The sequence below is a fragment of the Lissotriton helveticus genome, chromosome 6, assembly GCF_964261635.1.
Source record: "Lissotriton helveticus chromosome 6, aLisHel1.1, whole genome shotgun sequence".
Classification (NCBI taxonomy): domain Eukaryota; kingdom Metazoa; phylum Chordata; class Amphibia; order Caudata; family Salamandridae; genus Lissotriton; species Lissotriton helveticus.
In genome coordinates this window covers 1,863,006,689-1,863,028,951 of record NC_136067.1, presented here as the reverse complement: position 1 = coordinate 1,863,028,951, position 22,263 = coordinate 1,863,006,689, and the positions used below count along the sequence as shown (strand labels likewise).

Genomic DNA, 22,263 nt, shown 5'->3' with positions numbered 1-22,263 from the left:
CTCTACGCCACTGCTCTCTGCCCCACTCTATGCCACTGTACTCTACGCCACTGCACTTTACATCACTGAACCACTCTACGCCAATGCACTCTACCCCACATCACTCCACCCTATGCCACTTCACTGTACTCTGCAACACTGCTCTCTCCGCCACTGAACTCTATGCCACTCTACTCTGTATTGCTCCACTGTTGCTACTGTACTTTATGCCAATTTACTCTAAACCACTCTAATCTGATCTGCGCCACTGGACTCTATGCCACTTCACTCTACTCTGAAATAATCTACTCTATGCCATGCAGTCTATGCCACTGTATTCCACTCTGCACCACTCCATTCTGCGTCACTCTGCTATACACTGCTGCACTCTGTACCACTGCCCTCTACACCAGTGCTGTCTATACAACATTAATCAAAACCAGTACACTCTACGCCACTGCAATCTGCCAATCTACTCTGTACCACTGTACTGTATGCCACTATAATCTGCTCCACTGCACTCTTATCACTTTACTCTGCAACACTCTATGCCACTGCTCTCTGTGCCACTCTACACCACTGCACTCTGACACTGTACTCTGCAGCACTACACTATCTACCACTGAACTCAATGCCACTCTACTCCATTCTACTCCGTGCCACTTTACTCTATGCCATTGCACACTACTCTGCACCACTCCGTCAGTGCACTCTACGCCAGTCTAATCTACTGTGCACCACTGCAGTCTCTGCTCCTTCCCTCTATGCCACTCTACTCCACTCTACGCCCATGCACTCTACCTCAGTCTACTATGCACCACTGTACTCTTCACCACTGCACTCTGCACCACTCCAGTCTAGGCCACTCCACTCTGCATTACTCCACGGTATGCCACTCCACTGTGCAACACTGTACTCTACCCCACTACCCTGCAGTACTCCACTCTTCCCTGCAGCACTCCACTCTACCTGAGGCACTCCACTCCACGCCACTTCACATTTATCTGAAACAATCTACTCTATGCCACTGCACCCTGACACTGCACTCTATACCACTGCATTCTACGCTGCCCTACTCAACTCTACTCCACTGCAATCAATGCTGTGTCACTCTACTCTCCACCACTCTACTCTATGCCACTGCGCTCTACCCTGCACCCCTTTACTCTACCCTGAAGTGCTCCACTCGATTCTGAAACAATCCACTCTACGCCACTGCACTCCGTGCCACTGCACTCTATGCCACTCTACTCCACTGCACTCTATGCTGTGCCCCTCTACGTCGCTGCGGTCTATGCTATGCCACTGTACTCAAAACCATTGCACTCTATGCCAATGCACTCTGCACCACTTTACTCAAAATCAGTGCACCCAAAGCTACTGAACCTATGCCAACAACTTTACACCACTGTGCTTTACGCAACTATACTCTACAACATTCTACTCAAAGCCACTGCATGCTGTCACTGTACACCATTGCCTCTACGTCACTGTACTCTATGCCACTCTATTCTACTTTGCACCACTGTACTCTACGTCACTGTTCCCTGTACCACTGTACTCTGCACCACTCTACAATCTTGGACTCTATGACGCTGCACTCTGACTCTCTACTCTGCATGACTGCAGTCTGTACCACCGCATTCTAATCTACACCACTCAACTCTACACCAATGCACTCTATCCAGTACTATTTAATTGTACGCTGTACCACTCTACTCAATGCCACTTTACTCCACTCTATGCCATTGCACTCTACGCCACTGCACTCTACTCTGCACCAATCTACTCTATGCCACTGTCCTATACACTACTCTTCATCACTGCACTTTATGCCAATGCATGCTACACCACTTTACTCAAAACCAATGCTCTCTAAGCCACTGCACTCTACACCAGTCTACTCTTCCCATTGTATTTTACGCCACTTCACTCAAGGCCTCTCTATTCCACTCTACTGCACTGCACTCTACAATACTCAATTATATGATGCCCTATTCCATTAAACTCTGCTCCACTGACACTCTATTCCACTGCGTGCCACTCCACTCTACAGCACTTCACTCCACTCTATGAAGCTCTACGCAACTCCCTCTGTTCCACTCCATGCCACTTAACTGTACTCTATTCTATGACACAATACTCCACTCCACTCTATGACAATCTGCTCCGCTGTACGCACTCTACACCACTCTACGCAACTCCCTCTGCACCACTCCACTCTGTTCCACAACTCCGTTCTACGCCACTCCACGCCACTCCACTCTATGCCACTCCGCTCTATGCCACTCCACTCTGCCACTCCACTCTATGACACTCAACTCAACTTTGACACTGTACTCAACTCTTCGCCACTCACCTCTGCGCCCTTCAACTCTACGACACTCTACTCTCTCCACAACAATGTACGCGACTCCATAACACTTCACTCCTCTCCATGACACTCAACTTTACTGTATGCCACTCCACTCCACGCCACAACACTCCACTCTAGGATATGCCACTCTCCTTTACCCTACTAACTTTTAGCTATGCTTAACTGCAGCCACTATGGTGTACAACATTGCTAAACCTTATTGGCAAAGCCAATAACTCTTGCATAGGCGAGACCTATTGACTTTGCCAATGCTTGTTATCTTTTAGGGAGTTTAGCTACATTTGCAGAATGAATATATTTTAATTAGTAGGAGGAAGGACTGTGGGAGGTAAGTAAGCAGTAGAGGACATCGAATTTCACTAAGTTATTAAGCCCACTTGGGCATGATTACTGATGGTAGTGTTTAGCCCACTATGGCATGATGAATTCAATTTGTGTGTTATATCACAGAATATTGCAGAATTTATTAACGTCATCATGATGCAGTACTGGAGTTTAGAAAGATAATTCTGCATAATAAGCCCAATGTGTCATGATTGTGTGCAAAAAGCCGGGCCCCTTTTTAACCTAACTGCTACCCTTACAATATGACTTTAAAGTAAATGCTCGCAGTAGTAATGAGAAATTGAAAATGTATAGAAAAAATGTATAACTACACAAAAGTACATGGAATGAATTAACACAAGGATTTTTTGTTTATAGTATTGGATGGTGAAAAAGCATGATGAAATGTGATAGTTGAGTATGCTTTCTATGTCTACAAGGGCAACGAGATTGTGGGCACTTCAAATGCTATATTTAGGATAGCGGGCCCCATGTGTGAGCATGCCCGAGTTACAGCTGAAACGTGTTGCAACAGCGTCTTAATAAAATATTGCTACACGGAATTGTCTCAGTGTGCTTACGTCTGGTTCCATTGTGCGGGTGACCGGAGAAAGCAGATTTTAACGGAATTCTTACTCCTGTAGTGCCAGCACTCCCCGTGCGCAGGTGCACTGCAACAGATGGCAGCATATATGTCCGTCTGTCTCTGTCTTTCTTTCTGTCTGTCTGTCTATCTCCATCTCCCCAGTGATGTAGGTCTAGCTAGGACCACATTTTCACATCCATCTCAGCTCCTTCCTGGAATGTTTCATGGTCAAACGAGGGGGTCAAGAAAAAGGGGGAGTCCCTAAACGCATTTACCCTATTCATTTATTCATAGGAAATATACATATCTACAGCCCAATGGCTGAACGGATGTACACAAAATTTGACAGAAAGCTAGATCTTGGTCCGGAAAGCGTGCTTTTAGTGATTTACTGTAAATCCATTCAGTAATTTTTGTGTAATTAAGGCTCAAAAACGTTGTATATTTCATGTGCAGAAGATCTACTGGGCCGGCAGATAAAGAGATAAGATCTGATTGGCTGCCACCACATCAACAATGATGTGGCAGCAGCCATCTTAGGGGTCAGTCCTTTGCCCTGAAACAAAGCCTTGAATAGGCCCATGGAACCCCATCCCGGCTGGTATGTCAATATTACAGGGAGTGAGAGAGACATGTGGTTCCCTCTCCCCAAGCATTTTACCGGCCCGCAGACCCCATGCCACGGACTACATTAATTGAAAGGGGTGAGGGCACGGGGACCCCCGAGCCTTAAACAGTCCCTGGGGACCCCATTTCACACGGTTGCATTGACTTTTAAGTGGAGGTTGCCCACAGCCTCCTTACCTAATCTTGAAGATGCCTGGGAACCCCATCCCCCAGGGCCCAATACTACCGCAGTGTTTTAGGGGCCATACCCCTCAGGATACTGTTGTTTTGTGCCCATAGGAGTGCGGGCATACCCTGCCCACACTCTCATAGGCAGAAAAGTGAACTTCGCTCCCGCCCTTCAGGAACAGTGCAAAATGGTTCTCCCGCCTGGGAGGGAGCAAATGTATAGTGCCAGCTCCCACCAGCACCCAGTATGGTGCTGGCCGGGTAGCCAGCTGGAGATACGGTAGCCTTGGATCTCTCCCCGCAGCACCCAGCGAAAACAGCTTTTTAGGTGCCTTGGGTGAACTCCGAGGCATCCACCAAAAAATGAAAAGGTGACCGGCTCTCACCTGGGGAGCAGTTGGAGTCTGTGGGACTCCCTCCATGGCCCCACAACTTAAAAAATGGTGTGTGGGATGCCCTGGGTAGGCATCGAGGCTCCCCAGATGCATAATAAAAAACTGTTTTTGAAACATGCTGCTGGCTCCTGTGCGGCCCATGGGACAACTCGCAGGGAGCCGGAAAGGACACGTGGGCCTGGGGATCCTACCATGGCCCCATACAAAAATTAAAGGTGTGGGTGTCCCGGGTGGGTACAGAAACACCCAAAGAATAAGAAGAAACGTAACAAATTAATAATAAATGAGCGACTCCAGCCGCTCATTTATTATTCACTGCTCCTTACGAGGGGTGCTCCATAATGCCCTGCGTGGGCTTTTAAAATATATTTTTGGGAGCTTGGTGGTGTCCCTAAAATGTTTAGGGGCTCCACAAGGCTTTTTTTAATGTTGTCAGTAGCTGCAAGGATTTCAGCAGCCCACCAGCAACATTAAAAAAAAAAAACAGTAAGTCTTTTTGGTCTTTAAATCAATGACCACAGAAGAGTTTACCATATGTTTTATAAAGCAAATCAATCTGGAGCTCTATGCTTTTCAGCTGGAGTGCAGACCCAACTTGTGGTCGGTTCTATAGCTGTACTTTGTCACTTAAACATTGTTTACTCAAACATGTTTTGTTTTTTTAAACCAAACTTTTTCAAATTTTTGTTATGACAATCACTTTTATTAAACATTGCAGTGCATGCATTAATGAAACCTACATTTGATTACATTTATTGGTGATTCCGATGGGCCACTGCATACTCTTAAAAAAATGTCTGTTAATATTTTCATTTTTTAATTATTTTAAATGCATCGTTAAAGGGCTGCATTTTTTTGTGGTGGCCCGCGACCTCAGCGGGCCACCATCTCTGTGATAGCAGCAATTCAGAGGGCTGTCAATTTGTGACCTACATTATTAACATTTATGTGGTAGGTTGAATTGGGACCAATACAAATCAGGTTTTTGGGAACCTATCTACATACGTTGGTTCACAAAGACAATGGATGTGGTAAAAGTCAGTGCGCAATCCGTGACGACTTGTACCAACTTCATGCTTCATACATCTGACATTAGATCTCCCATTGCCTTAAAAAAACAGTATACAAAAAAGTGATAGATGGAATGCTGAAATTAATCTCAGCCACTGGTAATTACCCGGGCCTCACCCAGTCGATCGTTATTTTACACACCATGTCACCTCAGTTTGGAACAAGCCACATTCCAGGCCAGGTCCTCCCTGAACCGCAATACAAACACCCTATGACCGGTTGTGTCCTAGTTAGAGCTCACCAGCCAGGTATAGCTTGCTTCCAGTGGTGCAGTGAGCACGGGACCCATGTCTGAGCATACCCCTCCCACTTAGGGCTACATACTAAAGTATAGAAAAAAAGATGGATGGAATTTTTTTAATAATCTCAGCCACTGGTAATTACTCGGACTGCATCTCGGTCCATCTTTATTTTGCACTCCATCCCGCCTCAGTTTGAACCCATCTATATACAAATCAGTTTTTACCCTGCTATAGGAACAGTCCAGCCCGAACTGCGAGGCCAGGTACCAGAACACAAGCAGCAAAGGACCGGATTGGCTCTAGTTCAGGCTCAGCATGCTATATCCAGTGACAAAGTGATGGATTGGAATGCGGCCTGTGTGATTGCCAGTGGCTGAGATTAATTCAAGCATTCCATCCATCACCTTGTCGCTGTTGCAACAAGTATACCCAGCCATGGGTCTTGTGCTCACTTTGCTACTGGATTGGAGCTATACCTAGCTGAAGAGCCCTTATTGGGGGGGAACAGGCTCTAGGTTGCTTTTATTTGGTCCAGGGAGGACCTGGCATGGCACTTCTGGCTGAACTGTTCCCATTGGAGAAGGGTCATGACTGATTTGCATATGGCTGGGTCCAAACTGAGATGGCATGGTGGGGGAGAAATGATGCATTTGGATGTGGACCTTCTCTCTACCTAGTTCTCTGGAATCCTACCTGTGTCTACTGCAGTTACCCTCAGAGAGCTAGGAAAAGGGAGAGAGGCGACAGGAGCAGCCCTGGGCTTTCAAAATCGGCATTCAGCGGCTCACCCTCCGGGGAAACTGCCGCTGGGTTAACAGGTAATTCCATCCATGGCTCTATTACCCCCGTCCAAGTTTGCTAAACTAAAACTGCAAAAAATAAATAGATAAACAAAATATACTTTAGGTGGGAGGCAGGACAACGAGGGGCAGGGTCCAAAACATTGGAAATCACCTTTTCACCGACTCTGAGGTATGAGAAATGCAGAAGTGCAAACAGTTCCCACCAGCAAAGGCAGGGAAAGCAGTTCGAGCTCCGTCACAAGCCTCTCGTAAACAATGTTAGTTTTGGACTCTTTCCCATCGAGACACTCAAAAACATTAATTACTCCTCAAGCACTTACTAATGTACGCTTTCTATCGCCGTTTGTTAATGCTCCGATTTTAATTATTTAATAACAGGAGAAAGTTGAAATTGGCACAGTGGCAACAGGGAAAAAAACATTCGGAGCAGCTGCTGTTGGAACAGACTGGCTTGAAGCTGTCACGGTTTCCAATTGCCAAGTTAGTCATCTTTGGAGAGAACGTGCATTATCTTTCCTACAAAGAAGTCTTTGCAAAATAACACGTTTATTCTGTGCACATGGCGATCATAGGCCCACAATAATTGATTGCTGTCTGCGATAATTATACACTCTGGTGTAGGCTATTAGATTGATTAACAAATACATTGACAGTTGAGCCCAATTTGTTCAATTCCAATTGGTGTTTTGTGCCAAAAATGTCTAATGTCTTCTTTGTCATTTCAAAAGCACGTTAGTGCTCCCACGAGCGCCACTGGCAGTGACACTTGCCCTGTGACCAATTTGCAGAGTGTGTGCTTTTTGTAGAACGGTAGAAAATAGTTAATAACAGTTATTCCTGAACTCTCGCTTGCACCAAGGTGATAAGAAAGGTTTTCTATGACCGTTTAGGGATCGACCTTTCCCGCTGAAGCCGAATCAAAGCAGGAGCAAAAGTTGTGATGATACAAATGTCCAACCAACGGGGAATGCCCTCTTCATGGTGGACTCGGGATGTTTATAGCTTTATGTGTGTGTCATGTTTATCTTTGATAAATGGATGAATTGTAGATGATGACAGAAATGTTTATTTTCCACTGCACGCTACTGCAAAGTTTCCTTCATTTTTCACGCTGCTCACCTTAAAATAGGCATTATTTTACATTACTAAACAATGCAATTTGCTCACCTTCTAACGAAGTTGAATTAATTAACTCTATAAAGAATATCAGGATTTGTTTATCGAGCCTTTGGCTGAAAGAAAGGTCAGAAAATTCTCTAGATGGGAGCATTACCTGACAGTATAGATGCAGCCGATATGTCACCATAGTCGACTCAGTATAGATGCATCAGACATGTCCCCATAGTCAACACTGTATAGGTGCAGCAGACATGTCCTCATAGTCAACTCGGTATAGATGCATCAGACATGTCCCCATAGTCAACACTTTATAGGTGCAGTAGACATGTCACCTCAGTCAACTCGGTATAGATGTAGCAGACATGTCACCATAGTCGGCTCGGTACAGGTTGAGCAGACATGTCACTATAGTCAACACTGTAGAGTTGCAGTAAAGTGTATAGGTGCAGCACAGAAGTGGTAATGCTGGCTGTCTTAGACGAACTGAGACTTATGGCCAACAAAAAGAAGCCTGGGGCCCTGGTTCTCCTAGCTCTATCAGCGGCATTTGATACGGACAATCATGACCTACTCTTGCCTCCGATCACGCAGATGGGAGTTCAGGGGGTTGCATTCCAATGGCTGGCGTCCTTTTTGTCAGGCCGATCTCAAAGGATTCAACTTGGGGACCAGGTATCGGATGCAGGTGAGCTAACGTGTGGCGTCCCTCAGGGATCGGCACTATTCCCCCTCCTCTTTAATGCTTACCTTCAGCCGTTGGTGACAGCATTGGCTGGTATGGAGTGCCAGGTCTTCAACTACGTGGACAACACCCAAATCCTGATCCAGATGGACAACTCCCCTGTGGCACATGTACGGATGCAGAATGCCCTGAAATTTACAGTCAACTGGATGACAGCCAATCACCTCAAAATCAATCCCGATAAAACCGAGGTTTTGGCTGTCACCACGAACGTCAACCCTTGGAGTGATCTCTTCTGGCCACCATATCTGGACCCCTCCCCCGAGCCCGCCCCTGTGGTCAAGAGTCTGGGTATAATAATTGATGCCAAACTCTCCATGTCTCACCAGGTTACGACCATGGTGGGGACATGTGTAGGCCTGTTGAGATTGCTGCGGAAACTCACCCCTTCTCTATTTTACGGCACTCCGTATGGCAGTGTCAGCATTGATTATCTCCCGTCTAGACTACGGGAATTCACTGTATGTGGGCGAGCCCACACCACCCCCTTACTGCAGCAGCTGCATTGGCTTCCGATCATGCAGAGAACAAGATTCAAGGGGCTATGTATAGCCCACAAAGCCATCCATGGTCAAGCTCCAGCATATATTAAGGAGCACCTGGAAATGTATAGGCCAGGACGGTCCCTGCGTTCCACTGATGCCGGCCGGCTGGTCTGCCCCCATTTTTCGACCTCCTCTCTGGGGGGTAGGGCTTTCTCCTCTTTGATTCCTCAACTCCGGAATAAGATGCAAGCAGAACTCCGCAAGGAGCCCGCTCTCCTCCCATTTAGGAAAAAACTAAAAACCCTCCTTTTTAGGAAAGCTTGGGGCACAAAGTAGGCCAATCCTGGGCACATTTCCTACTGAGGTGCCAAGGTTGGGCATTCTCTCAAGCGCTTAGAGACCAGTGGTGATAATGCGCTATATAAAATCCCAATAGACATTAACATGTCCCCATAGTCAACACTGTATAGGTGCAGCAGACATGTCCCCATAGTCAACACTGTATAGGTGCTGCAGACATGTCACTGTAGATGACTCAGTGTAGGTGGAGCAGACATGTCACTATAGTCGGCTCGGTATAGATCAAAACCGAAGGGGAAGATGGACGGAGTGTTGAACATTGCAAGCACTCACCCCCATTCAACTGATCTGGGTTTAATCCATTATCATTCTTTAGCTCACTCCGCCACCCCAGTTCAGACATGGCCATATGCAAATCATTCTCACCCTGTGCCTCATGGGAACAGTCCAGTCCGAACTGCCAAGCCATGTCTTCCCTGAACCAGAAACAAGCATCCTGGGACCGGTTTCTGGCTAATCAGCCGTCATCAGCCAGGCTAGCTTGAATCCAGTGGCAAAGTAGGCAAGGGCCCCACGTCTGGGCATACTCTGCCAACTTAGGGCGAACAAAGCAAAACCAAAAGGAATGATGGACGGAGAGTTAACTGTACAGATGCAGCACACATGTAACCTTAGTCGACTTGGTGTAGATGCAGCAGAGTTGCCACCATAGTCGATTTGGTGTAGATGCAGCAGACATGTCACCGTAGTCGACTTGGTGTAGATGCAGCAGACATGCCACCATAGTTGACTTGGTGTAGATGCAGCAGACATGCCACTGTAGTTGACTTGGTGTAGATGCAGCAGACATGCCACCATAGTTGAATTGGTGTAGATACAGCAGACAGGCCACCGTAGTCGACTTGGTGTAGATACAGCAGACAGGCCACCGTAGTCGACTTTGTGTAGATTCAGCAGACATGCCACCGTAGTCGACTTGGTGTAGATGCAGCAGACATGTCACCATAGACGACTCAGTATAGATACAGCAGACATGTCACCATGGTCGACTTGGTATAGATGAAGCAGATAATGTCACCTTAGTCGACTGGGTATAGATACATCAGAAATGTCACCATAGTCGACGGAGTATAGGTGCAGCAGACATGTCACCATAGTGGACTGTGGTTTAACCCTAGATAGGCTGGGTTTATTTCTACTAATATGATTCATTATTTATAGGCTTCTAAAAGAAGTCAAGTGTGATCCCGACGAACTTGTCAGGCTTACACTTTGACATACTTGCACAATTCATTGATGGTATGTCTTAGCCCCTCTTTTTTTTACTACTGGGGTGTCTTCTCTGTTTTTATAAATACTATCATTTGCATGCCTTCTGTAGGGCTCCGCAGATTTGGGAGCCGCTTTATGGGCTCCCCTCATTTTTTGGGCTTTAGTACAGGAGGAAGTCTCATCACAAGAAACATGCCACATGCATGTAACAAGCTGTTGCTTCGCTTAAATTCTAGAACACACAATCGCACTGTTAGCAAGTACGGCTCAATCAACAGAGCGAAGCTTCATTGCATTCAGATGGTATAAGCGGTTTTCAAGTTTTCCAATTCCTTTTCTGAGTAGCTCATCCATTCCATGTTTTAGGCCTTATTTAGATCTCGGTGGATGGAATACTCTGTCACAAACGTGACGGATATCCCTTCCGCCATATTACGTTCTCCATAGGAAATAATGGAATCATAGTATTGCGGACAGGATATCCGTCACGTTTGTGACAGAGTATTCTCCTCCTCCTCCTAAATCAGGCTCTTTGTCTCTGCATCCTTGTAGTCATGTATTCCCATTATAAATATAGGTCTACATGTTCGAGGATACAACAAATAGAAGGATGAGCTACTCAAGGGAATTTGATCTGAGTAATTGAGTTTTGTGTCACCCCAATTCTTCTAAGGAGCTGTGTCAGGATTCGTAAATGTTGTACAGCAGAGTCTGACAACCTGCTCCACTTAAGAGAATATGTTTCAGCTAGTACAAAATGAAATCCTAGAAGCAGAACTTAATACTGCAGGGCAGGGGGAATGGACGTGAGAGAGAAAAGAGACAGCCAGCATGTCACAGTCTTGTCAAGCACAACTCTCTCGGAGTATCTGAGCTCAGGTCTTTCATAATGGGGAACATCCATTACCACGTGGTGTTTACACCGCACTACCATTACAACGATGGTTTTACAACGCAAATCGTTACCACGACTTGCGCTGGAGGGTGCTCTAGGCTAAGAAAAAGTAGATTTACTATTCTAACACCTTCCCTACGGTACGTAGGCTGGTGTTGGACTAGTAAATCTTACTATTCCTAAGTCCAGCACCCTACAGCGCAAGTCGTGGTAACGATATGCGTTGTAAAACCAGCGTTGTAATGGTAGTGCGGTGTAAACACTGCGTTGTATTGACATACAACCTTCATAATGATGTTTTAGAAGTCAGATATTCTCTGGCATGTTCGGTGCACACTAAGAGTAAATTAAACAGATATATTTATCACGATTAATGAACATCAATATGTCTGCAATAAACTCACAGTACAGAATGTTTTACTTACCGGCCTCAGAAGAGTTGGTCGCTGAGAACGTAAGGCTCTACCAGATGATACAAGTCAGCTCACTAGTAATGCTGGACTCCAGTGTGATAGGAAACAAAGGCAATGCAGGATTCATAATCAAAGTCAAAACGCAGGCATAAGTTAGGTAGGTAACCGATACAGGAAGAAAATAGCAAAGGTGAGGGACAACGCAACAGTGAATTTATTGAAACAGCAATCAAAAACACCAGTGCAATGCTGAAAGTTTCTAGGCACCTTCCTATAAAGTTCACCTCCTACATAACAAAACCGCCTATAGTGCCCCAAAGGTTTTATCCGATGATCTTTTCCTTTTAGCAGTGTCACAGGCTGGCACGCCCAATTACTTTGGAGAGTTCCACAAGCACTCCTCACACACAAAGTGGATACAGAAACCGTAATTTTTATACATATATAATAAATAATCATAATCCACTTTGGGTTCTTCATGGTACGTTTCGTACAGATCTGTCGAGTGAGGGCCAAAATTGGGGAGGTCTCAAAAGTGACATTTTAACTTCTATAAGATCTTTTGTTCCTGAATAATGAAAATAGAACTGACAAGAATCACAACAAACTTAGCATGAAAGTAAAACTTTATTCCAGGAAATGCTTTAACTTGGTCTCGAGTACATCTATTCATTTCTTGTGAAATTAGCATTTAAAAAGTGTTCTAGTTTGAGCATGACAAGGTTACATTTTAGACATATCTGCATCATTAATTCGCAGAGTTCCTCGAACCCTGTTTCACAGACCTCTATGGATCCGAAATTTAAAAAAAACAATTCTCAAATCTGATTAAATTGGAAAGATTAATCTCCCTTTGTCTTTTTTAAATCCATGAACCCAGAGGTCCATAGAACCGAGGCTTGATGATTGGCTGGTTGCAATGTCAGGAAAAATAATTCAGCTGCCAATGTGGATGCGGGAACACAGTCTCTGCTTACTGAAAAACATAAAGGCACATATATCTATATTTTTTTTAAGTGCAGATTTTTCCATGGGTTTTGCAGCTCCATCACAGCTCGCTGAGATCTCTGAATCCTAGCTGGTAGCTGCAAAATCAATACAGGCTTCATGGGCTAGGGACTCCAAGCCAACAGCAGGCTTAATGGATCCTTTTTGGCTCATTTGTGGGTTCTGAGAATCTGAAACTAGGTTTGTGGATCTCGCAAAAAGTTTAGCGTAAGTCGATGAGCTGGTAAAAGTTCTAAAATTCCATGACTGGATCCGCAAATCCTAAAAAAAGAAAATAAAAGCCAGTGTCAAACTGCCATCTGTGCATAGCCTTTGGATGTGGCAGTGGGGTGTTAACCCGCTATGGTGGGTTGGTCAGTCCCTGTGGCTAACCCTTACAACACACAGACAAAAGCCATGTCCAGTGAGCTTGGTTGTAAGTAGGAGAATCTGTGCCGGAAGACTTGTATTGTAATTGTATTTATATAGTGCTTACTATCCCTGACGAGGCGTAAAAGTGCTTTTTGGCAAGTAGCAGGCTACTCCGGAGCCCAAAGCGAATTAGTGGTGGATTAGTATAGGGAAATATGAGTTAATTTAAGCAGTAAACATGCAAGTCTGTTAACTGAATAAGATAATGGAAGAGGGAAGAGTCTAGAAAGTGTTATTTGGTAGATTATAGTAGTAAGATTGAGGTTTGGGTTAAGTAAAAGGAGAGCTGGAGGAGGGAAGAGGCTCTAGACACTTTTTTTATAACTTTTATATAGTTTTCTCAATATTCCAATAGTGAAGCATATGTAAATAAAATAGTACGAACATATTTATATATTGTATTAGTTAAATAAAACTGAGATCCTTAAGAATCTATTTAAATAACTTGTATGAAAACCATGCAGTGACCTACATACATTTAAGCATAGAGTAATGTACATATATTTAACCATAAGTGATCTATACATTTGTTAAGTAGACCTAAGGATATCTATATATTTTAAAACCCATAATTATTGTACATATATGTATAAAGAAATACACATATCCAGATACATACATATAACAAAATTATAAATGTTTATATACATAGTGATATGCTATACATTAGTGTTTGAGTATGGTGGTGTGGTATATGATCATAAATCCCCAGAAATGCATTGAAAAAAATAAATGTATAAGTGAGCTTATGGTTAGGTTTGGGTATAAGACCTTAACGTACATATAAAAAGAACTCTGAAATATGCTCAGTAAAAGTGCAGGTTATAAAATAAAACTGAAAAAGCACTGAAATGTGTCCGTTAGAGTTATGCAAACTATCCATCTCTTGTGCCCCATCAAAAACTGCTTATGACTTTACATAGGACATCACTCATGACATGTTAAATTACATCATTGATGACATCGCAAATGTTTTGTCTTGCTGTTCTGAAACAGTTCTGTTTGCAGTTGTTTCCTGTTAGTTGAATGTTTCACTTTTCACACATTAGTTACTTTGGATTGTTTCCTTCATATACATGGGCTGGGTTTCTGTTGCATGGTGTTCCTATATCGAATGCATGTGCATGCTTTGCTCTGCAGGTGGCTAACGTGTGGTGTTTGTGATTGCAGTCTTGATTGGATATCTTGGCTGACACCACAGACTATAGAGGTTCCTTGTTGGTTGCTTTGATCTTATACACCATGATGTAATGAAGTCACAATGTCCTTATTTCTTCTTTATCGTTCTTCCTTATTGTGGCTTGGTGACAAAAATAAAGTGAATTTCCATGTTAAACTCGTCTCTTTGTACCTAATTAAATCTTGGAGTTACTCTCTGCTAAAGCTAGGGAAATCCCCATTTATCATGCTACTTTGTGCCAGGTAATCCATTTCTGGAAAAATAGCACCCTGCATGATATTCCTATGCCAAAAGGTAAATACCAAATAAAGATGCCATAGTCAGAGCTTTGGATATAAGACAATGTTCTGTGAAAGCATTCTGCAGGCACAGATTACTTGCCAACCAACATATACATATCTGAAACCCAGTGTGCATTTGTTTAAGCTGTTTAGAATTCGCGTTACGTTGTCTCACCCTTATAAGTGTTTGGTTTAGTGGTGGTGTATTAATCTAGGACCTAAGTTACCCCCACATTTGCCCGGGTGGCACATGCTCTATGCGGTGTGTGAAGTTTGTATCTACTGCACTCTTGTTTTCATGACTTTCTGAATTGAGTCCTCAGCGCCTCATTGTAATTCTCAGTGTCACGTTAAGGAAGTTCCTTCCTACCATGGCAACACTGCCGTTCTATCTCATTAGTGCATTTCTCTCACATACTCAGCTCATGATTTCTAACTTTTTGGAACAGCCTGGCATGACATCAGCTGCAATACTTCAGCCTATTAAGAGCTGGAAAGTTGCCACTCGCTGAGGTTGCATGTCTGGTGTCTTAGGACGGAGCCAGCCAAGAATCAACTCTTAATTGTTAAAAGTAGGTCTCGGAAGGAAACATCCCATTAGTGTCGTCTGCTCAAACATCCTAACAGGTATTAATTATAGTTAATAACTGCAGTGATACCGGCCGCCATCTTGGATTGGAATTGGATGGGCGAGAAGGAATGAAAATGTATTAGCCACAGGTTTACTTTTTCAGAACTTTCCGCTTCAGCCTTCGCGAACGAGGCTCTTATATTAAATGCCGTTCTGACAGAGAGGCGTTGCTAACCGATTGATAAGCCAGCAACAATACTGTGATCTCTTTATATAATTAATCTTCGCAATCTTCCTGTCACCAGCCACCCTGTTTGATTTTATGTTGGGTAAGAAACATTGCCAGTTTTGAAAATTAAAAAACATTCCTATTATATTATTCAACCCCCCCTAACAATTTATGATGCTGCGTTTAGCTGCTGAGCGCTTGTCAACAAATATAATTAAGTTTCGATATAAACAGGATTGGTGGTTTTATTATGCAGCGCCAGCTTCGCAGGGAGTGTTTTGATTTAGACCCTGATTATACAAGCTCTGTATTTATGTGGCATTTCCCCCCTTTGTTAATAGATTTCTCTAATAATTACTTACAGACAAACAAGCCTTCACTTAGGATCCCTGTGTATGGGAGACATCAAACGGAGAAGGAAGGCTGCCCCGCTGCCGGGACCAGTGCCAGCAGGTAACTCCCTTGACACAAATGTCTTGCTTTGCAATGCAATGCATTGTTACTCCACGCAGCCTATGCCTTTCTACACGAAACCCGTGCATCACCGAAACATTATTGTGGGTATGCTGTTATTTAAAGAAAAAATAATATACTTCCAAATTATTGACAGCGGCAAATTTTCTTAGAATATTATTTCCAGCCATTTTATTGGCAGTGACAAACCTTTATAGAGTTGATGTGATATGACTTTTCATTGTGCAGTAATTATCCAATATCTAGTGATAAACTCAGACCTCTGTGTGCAGGGAAGGGGAGCTAAAATGAAGGCAGATATGAAGCAACACCCTGATGAGCCACTAACTTGAGTCTGAACTCTCCTTTGTTGCTTGAAGCCGCTGAGAGGCAGTGTCATTACCAGTGCCATCACAAGGGGGCCTCGTGCTTCCCCAGGAAAATGTGTTTATAGATATTTTTTCTGTGAAAGTAAAAATGAACCTTTTTCAATAGATGAGATTGCCTATGTAAACATACCTGTGCAGGTGCCACGTTTACACTTTCGCTGAAGTACATTTACTTTAGTATTTAGAAACAGGTGCTTACAGCACCTGATAAGAAACCGATGGAGCCACCCATTAAATTTTCGGTCCAGGCCTTGCTAACATTTTGGAAAACCTGCCCAATCCTGGGGATGCCGGTCTGTACTGTGCAGCGGGCATGGGAATAGTAATATACCCTGAGGGTTCAGGACTTTTAGGAAGACGCCATGGTCAACATTTTGTGGATCACATCACTTCGCTTCAAACTTGAAAACCACTTAGGTCTGAATTCCCTATTGTCTCCCGCTCCCTCCCACCCCAGTCCTATTTAAGGGCTTTGAGAGGTCCAATGCATTCTATTTAAGCAATTTGAGTTTGTTACCCTTGAGGTAGCTGTAGGAGGGGAGGAATTCCCTCCCTGGCCTTTCGCAGTACCAAGGAAGTGGATGATATTTTTCTATAGGTCTGCAATGTCCCCCATAGATCTCTTGGACTCTCCCTCTCTTTGAATCAGTAAAAAAATATTTAGATGTCTCCCAGTGTTCCTCAACTCGGGGGGCTCGAAAAAGATACAAATGTATTAAAAGTGCTGGGCTATGCCACTTTCACAAAATTGCTGTAGTTAATTGCCCTGCACCTCTTCCAGCCCTGCCCAAGGAAGGAGAGCTGGAATGATCATTTTCCCCACCTCTGTCTGCCTTGTCTAAGTATGCATTTTTTACCTTTTATAAAAAAAAAAGAAACTCATATTTAGGATTAGCATACTATATTGATGTTTTCATTTCTAGTCTTTTGAAGTTTTGTGTTGAAGTCACCATTCACCTTTAGCTATCCTTAGTTGAGCCTTAATTAAACTTTCTTATTATCTAGGATTCACTAATTCAGCACAGAATTTGTAAATCCTAAACCCTTCCTGGGACCTGGGCCTTTCCTGGCATGTCAGGATTCAAAAATCCAGCACAGAGTTTGTGGCTCATGGAAAAAAAGATTTGGTGCACTACAGCTGGACTTGGCTTACCCTCTTTACAGCGGTGGTTGACTGGCTACACTGGGTTGGATGAAGGGCCTGACTGAAGGCTATGCTCTGTGGTCAACCAATGTTGTACCTACCTGAAGGCTTATGGCAACTGGTGTTGGCAGACTGTTGTGGATTGTTCGCAGGGCCTGACCAAAGGGCATGTATTGTGATCAACCCCTGCTGCACATGGCTGAAGGCCAAGCACAGTGAGGGTTGGCTGCCACTGGGGTATTGGACAGAGGGAATGCTTGGATATATTATGTGATTTCAACTCCACCAGGAAGAGACCATCAACCCCGTGGTTTTCCCCTGAGCTCCAAGCTCATAAAAGCCAATCACAACCCCGCAGCCAAGCTTGCCTACAGACAGGCCCTAAAACCTTCCACAAACTCAAGTGCAGCACCATGAGGGACACTACTTCCTACCTCCTCCCTCTGTGTTGGATTTTCTGATTTTTTCCAGGACACAATTCAATCTATGTATGCACTTTACCTTCCAACCTTACTCCATCCGGGCACAATGCTCCTTCGGACAACATTGAGGCGCTGACCAATTTCCATCCTCTTTCTCTCAATGCTTCCTTAAAAATATTATTAGTATGTAAATCTGGCTCGCTGGGTGATCCCTGCCCAATTTTTTAAACTCCTGGCCCCATGCTTTAATGCCCCCCTGAGATTTGGAACTCCTCTCTGAGTTCGGGCATCTTCCCAACAGTATGGAAACAAGCTTTTCTACTGCCAATCCTCAAGAAACCAGATGCTGACCCTACAGAATAGAAAAACTTCAGACCAATCTCTCTTCTGCCGGCACTGGCGAAAATTTTTGAACAGTTAGTCCAGAGTCAACTTTCGGAATTTCTGGAACCTAAAAATAGATTCCATGACTCCCAATCTAGCTTTAGAGCAGGCCATAGCCCGGAAACAGCCTTCCTAGAAGTGTCAGAGAGTGTTAGCGCGACTATCGATCAGGGCAGCGCAGCTATGCTTGTGCTACAGGACCTGCCCACGGCCTTCGACATGGTGGCCCACTCGATTTTCCTGGAGAGATTAAAGTTCCTGGGAATTCAGGGCCGGCCCTGTCCTGGATCCGGTCCTTCCTGGAGAACCGGTCACAAGTCTTTCTCTGTCTCTTCATCTCTTCTCAGAAATCGCTGGTATGTGGGGTTCTCCAGGGATCCGCATTGAGTCCTCTCCTTTTCAATGCCTACCTCTCACCGCTCGCAGCACAGGTCGAATCCTGCGAGGTGAAGATGATCTCCTACAAGGACGCCACCCAACTGGTGTTCGCCTTTAAGGAACAGTCAGAGGCTGCATTTGCCAACTTTAAAAGGTGTCTGAGTAACATCTCGGCTTGGATGACCCAAAATTGTCTCAAGCTGAACTCGGATAAAACCGAGGTGCTTTTCTTCAACCAGAATGCCCGCCACCCACTGTGCTCTGGTGGCCACAAGAACTGAATCCGCCTCCTGAGCCAGTAGACTCGGTGAGAAACTTGGGGATCAAATTTGATAATGAGCTCTCTTGTAAATCTCAGATTAGGCAAGTCTCCTCCTCCTGTTTTGGGAAGCTATGAACTCTGAGGAAATTCCTCCACTTCCTCCCATTGGACTGCAGAAGGACGGTAGTCCACGCCCTAATTACATCTCACTTGGACTACGCTAACGGTCTCTATCTGGGACTCCTCTCTTATCTGACCCGCAGACTGCAAATGATTCAGAACACAGCAGCCAGATTGATGTGCAAGGTACCTTATCGCCACTCCATCACTCCCCACCTGAGAAACCTTCATTGTTTGTCCGTCATCAGGCGCATAGAATTCAAGGCACTCACCCTGGCGCACAGGGGTCGAGGCCCAGCTTACCTGAGTCAGACTCCAACCTTTTTGTGAAATACTCTGCTCATAGAATGAGGACTACTATGTGTAGTCAGCCAATTCCTAGGTAGTTAATCATATGTGTGTTGCTCAGTTATAAGCTGATGTTGAAACATGTTCCATCACTTTCAATCAAGACTCTTTCTACTTTTAGGAAGTTGCACTTAATTTCTTGGATTACTTTTCATGTATAGACACGCGCATTCCTGCCACATGGAAATCTTTGTACATATTCTATTAATGGAGCTATATGGCTTCATATACCCCGTTCCATAAGTTGTGCTTTAAAAACCATTTTCAAAGCAGATATCCATAAAAACGTCCTACCTCCTTAAGGACCTACTTAATGGAGGCTGCAGAAGCACTTCAGGCGTGCTAATCTGCAACCATCTGCTCCTAGACCATGCCCTGTGCCAGGAACCCTGTACCTCTGGCCATGGGCTGATACTTCACTGCATAGCTCCTGGCCCTGGACCCCAGAGGCCTCAAGAACAACTGCTGCTTCACTTCTCCCTGATCAACGGAAGGACCCTTTGCCTGCTGCCCCTGCCACTTCACTTGCAACTCAGAACCTCCCACCTGCTCAAGAACCTTCTCCTCACCCACCGTGCCAACCACAAAAACCCAGGAACTGCTTCCGTGCATCCTGCTCAATGCCCGGTTGCTCTGAAAACACGCCACTGAAATCTGGGACACCATCACTGACCTCACTACCGACGTGATCTTCATCACTGAGACCTTTCTCAACCCTCGACATCGCCACTGCAAAACACGACTGCTACAAGATTACGCTCAGGGACCGCTCCAACAAGCACGGTGGAGGAATCACCATCATCCACAATAAAACTCTCTGCTGCACTGCCACCGATAATGACAAAACACTGGTCATGGAACACCCAGAATGACCATCAGAGGCACCCTTGCCTACAGACCCCCACGACCATGCCCTGGCTTCTGCAATGCCATTGTTGAAATCATGGCCCATATAGCTATTGACTCCAAGCATTAGATCTTCCTAGGCGACATCAACTTCCACCTTGATGACCCCAAAGACGCCAACTCCACCAGCCTCCTGGAAAACATGAGCAACATTGGCCTCACCCAACTGGTCACAAACCCACACTCAGCGCAGGACAACCACTGGACCCAATCTTCACAGCCTGTGACAAAGTCAAGTACAGCCATGTCAACAAACTCACCTGGACCAACCACGCCATCATCCATTTAACCATCACAGGTTCCCCGGGCACATCCACCCTGTCCCCGAGCTGCTCCTACTGCCTCTGAAACCAAGTAACCAAGACCCAATCGAAAGGTGCTCTCAACACCACCCAGCCCAACACTTTACCCAACCTGGAACAGGCCGTCCACAACTTCCCCGCCAGGATCACTAACTGCGCCGACAGAGTCGCCCCCCATGAAGACAGCCAAATCCTGCGGGTCCAATAAACAAACCAGTTGGTGTACACCAGAACTCAGGACAGTTAAATGCAACTGCAAGCAACTAGAAAGATGATGGCGCACAAGCCGTCCTCAACAAATACCACCAACGCCTCAAGGGCACGGGATGGGACTCTCTGACAGACCGCATCGAAGCAGGCGCCAACCACAGTAAGGAACTCTTCTGCATCGTCAGAGATTCTCCAGTCCGTTGGCTACAGAGAACACGATCCACCCTACCATGGAACTCTGTGACACACTGGCGCACTACTTCCACAACAAGATATCCACCATCTACAGCAACTGCAAACCACAACCCACCAAATTCGACAACCTCCTCCCAGCAACAGACACCACCCACTCACCACATGGACTCTACTCACCACACAGTACACCACCGCTATCATGACCTCCATCTACTCTGGAGCACCTATGGACCCCTGCCTCCCTCCCACTTCTTCAAATTTGGAAACAAAGAAATCAGGGGTGAACTCACCACCATTCCCAACACATCCATCACCATAACGGCCTTCCCCGACAGGTGGAAACACGCAGAAGTCAGACCCCTCCTGAAGAAACCCTCAGCCGACCCAGCAAACTCAAAAACTACCACCCCATCTTACTGCTCCCGTTCCATGCTAAAGTCCTCGAGAAGGCCATCAACAACCAGCTCACAGACCTCCTAGAAAGAAACAACCTGCTTCAATCCTCCCATCCGGCTTCCACACCAACCATAGCACCAATACCGCCCTGATCGCTTCCATCGACAACATCAATACCCTCCTCGAATGGGGTGAATAGTGGCCCTGACCCTCCTCGAGCTCCCAGCTGCGTTCAATATCATATCCCACCACACCCTCATCAGAAGACTCCACCACATCAGCACACAGTGAGACACCCTCAAATGGATCAAATCTTTCCTCATAGGACAAAACCAGAGATTCCACCTACCACCTTTTACCTTGAATCCCAAGAGCGTTATCTACAGTGTCCCCCAAGGCTCATCCGTCAGCCACTCCCTGTTCAACACCTACGTGATACCCCTGGCTGATATCGTCAGAACCCACTAACTCAACATCATATCATTTATGGACAGCCAGCTCTTCCTTTCACTCATGGAAAACCCATCCACCACCAGGACAAACTTCCACAATGCCATGACGAGCGCTGCTGACTGGATGAGGACCAACTGCCGGAAGCTCAACACAGACAAGACCAAAGTGCTAATAGTCTGGAAAATCACCTCCCCGTAGGATGACACCTGGTGGACCCCTGAAATCAGACCCACACAGTCTGACCACATGTGCAAAATCGGACTCATCTAGACAGCAAACTCACTATGCAGCGCCAGATCAACACAGTCTCTTCCACCTGCTTCCACACCATCTGAAAAATCTTCCGATGGATCCCTGTCAACACCAGAAAAACTGTCACTCAATCCTCATCACCAGCCAGTTGAATTACAGAAACATGCTCTA

General features: G+C 45.2%; 1 protein-coding gene across 2 annotated transcripts in view; it reads left to right on the top strand.

Moving 5' to 3' along the window:
• Positions 1-22,263, top strand: part of GPATCH2 (G-patch domain containing 2) — a 657,478-nt gene that overhangs the window by 578,980 nt on the left and 56,235 nt on the right. For both annotated transcript variants that reach the window (XM_078649787.1, XM_078649788.1), the window contains exon 9: positions 15,843-15,931. In XM_078649787.1, the coding sequence (XP_078505913.1) occupies positions 15,843-15,931 (89 nt within the window). The remainder of the gene's footprint in view (positions 1-15,842; positions 15,932-22,263) is intronic.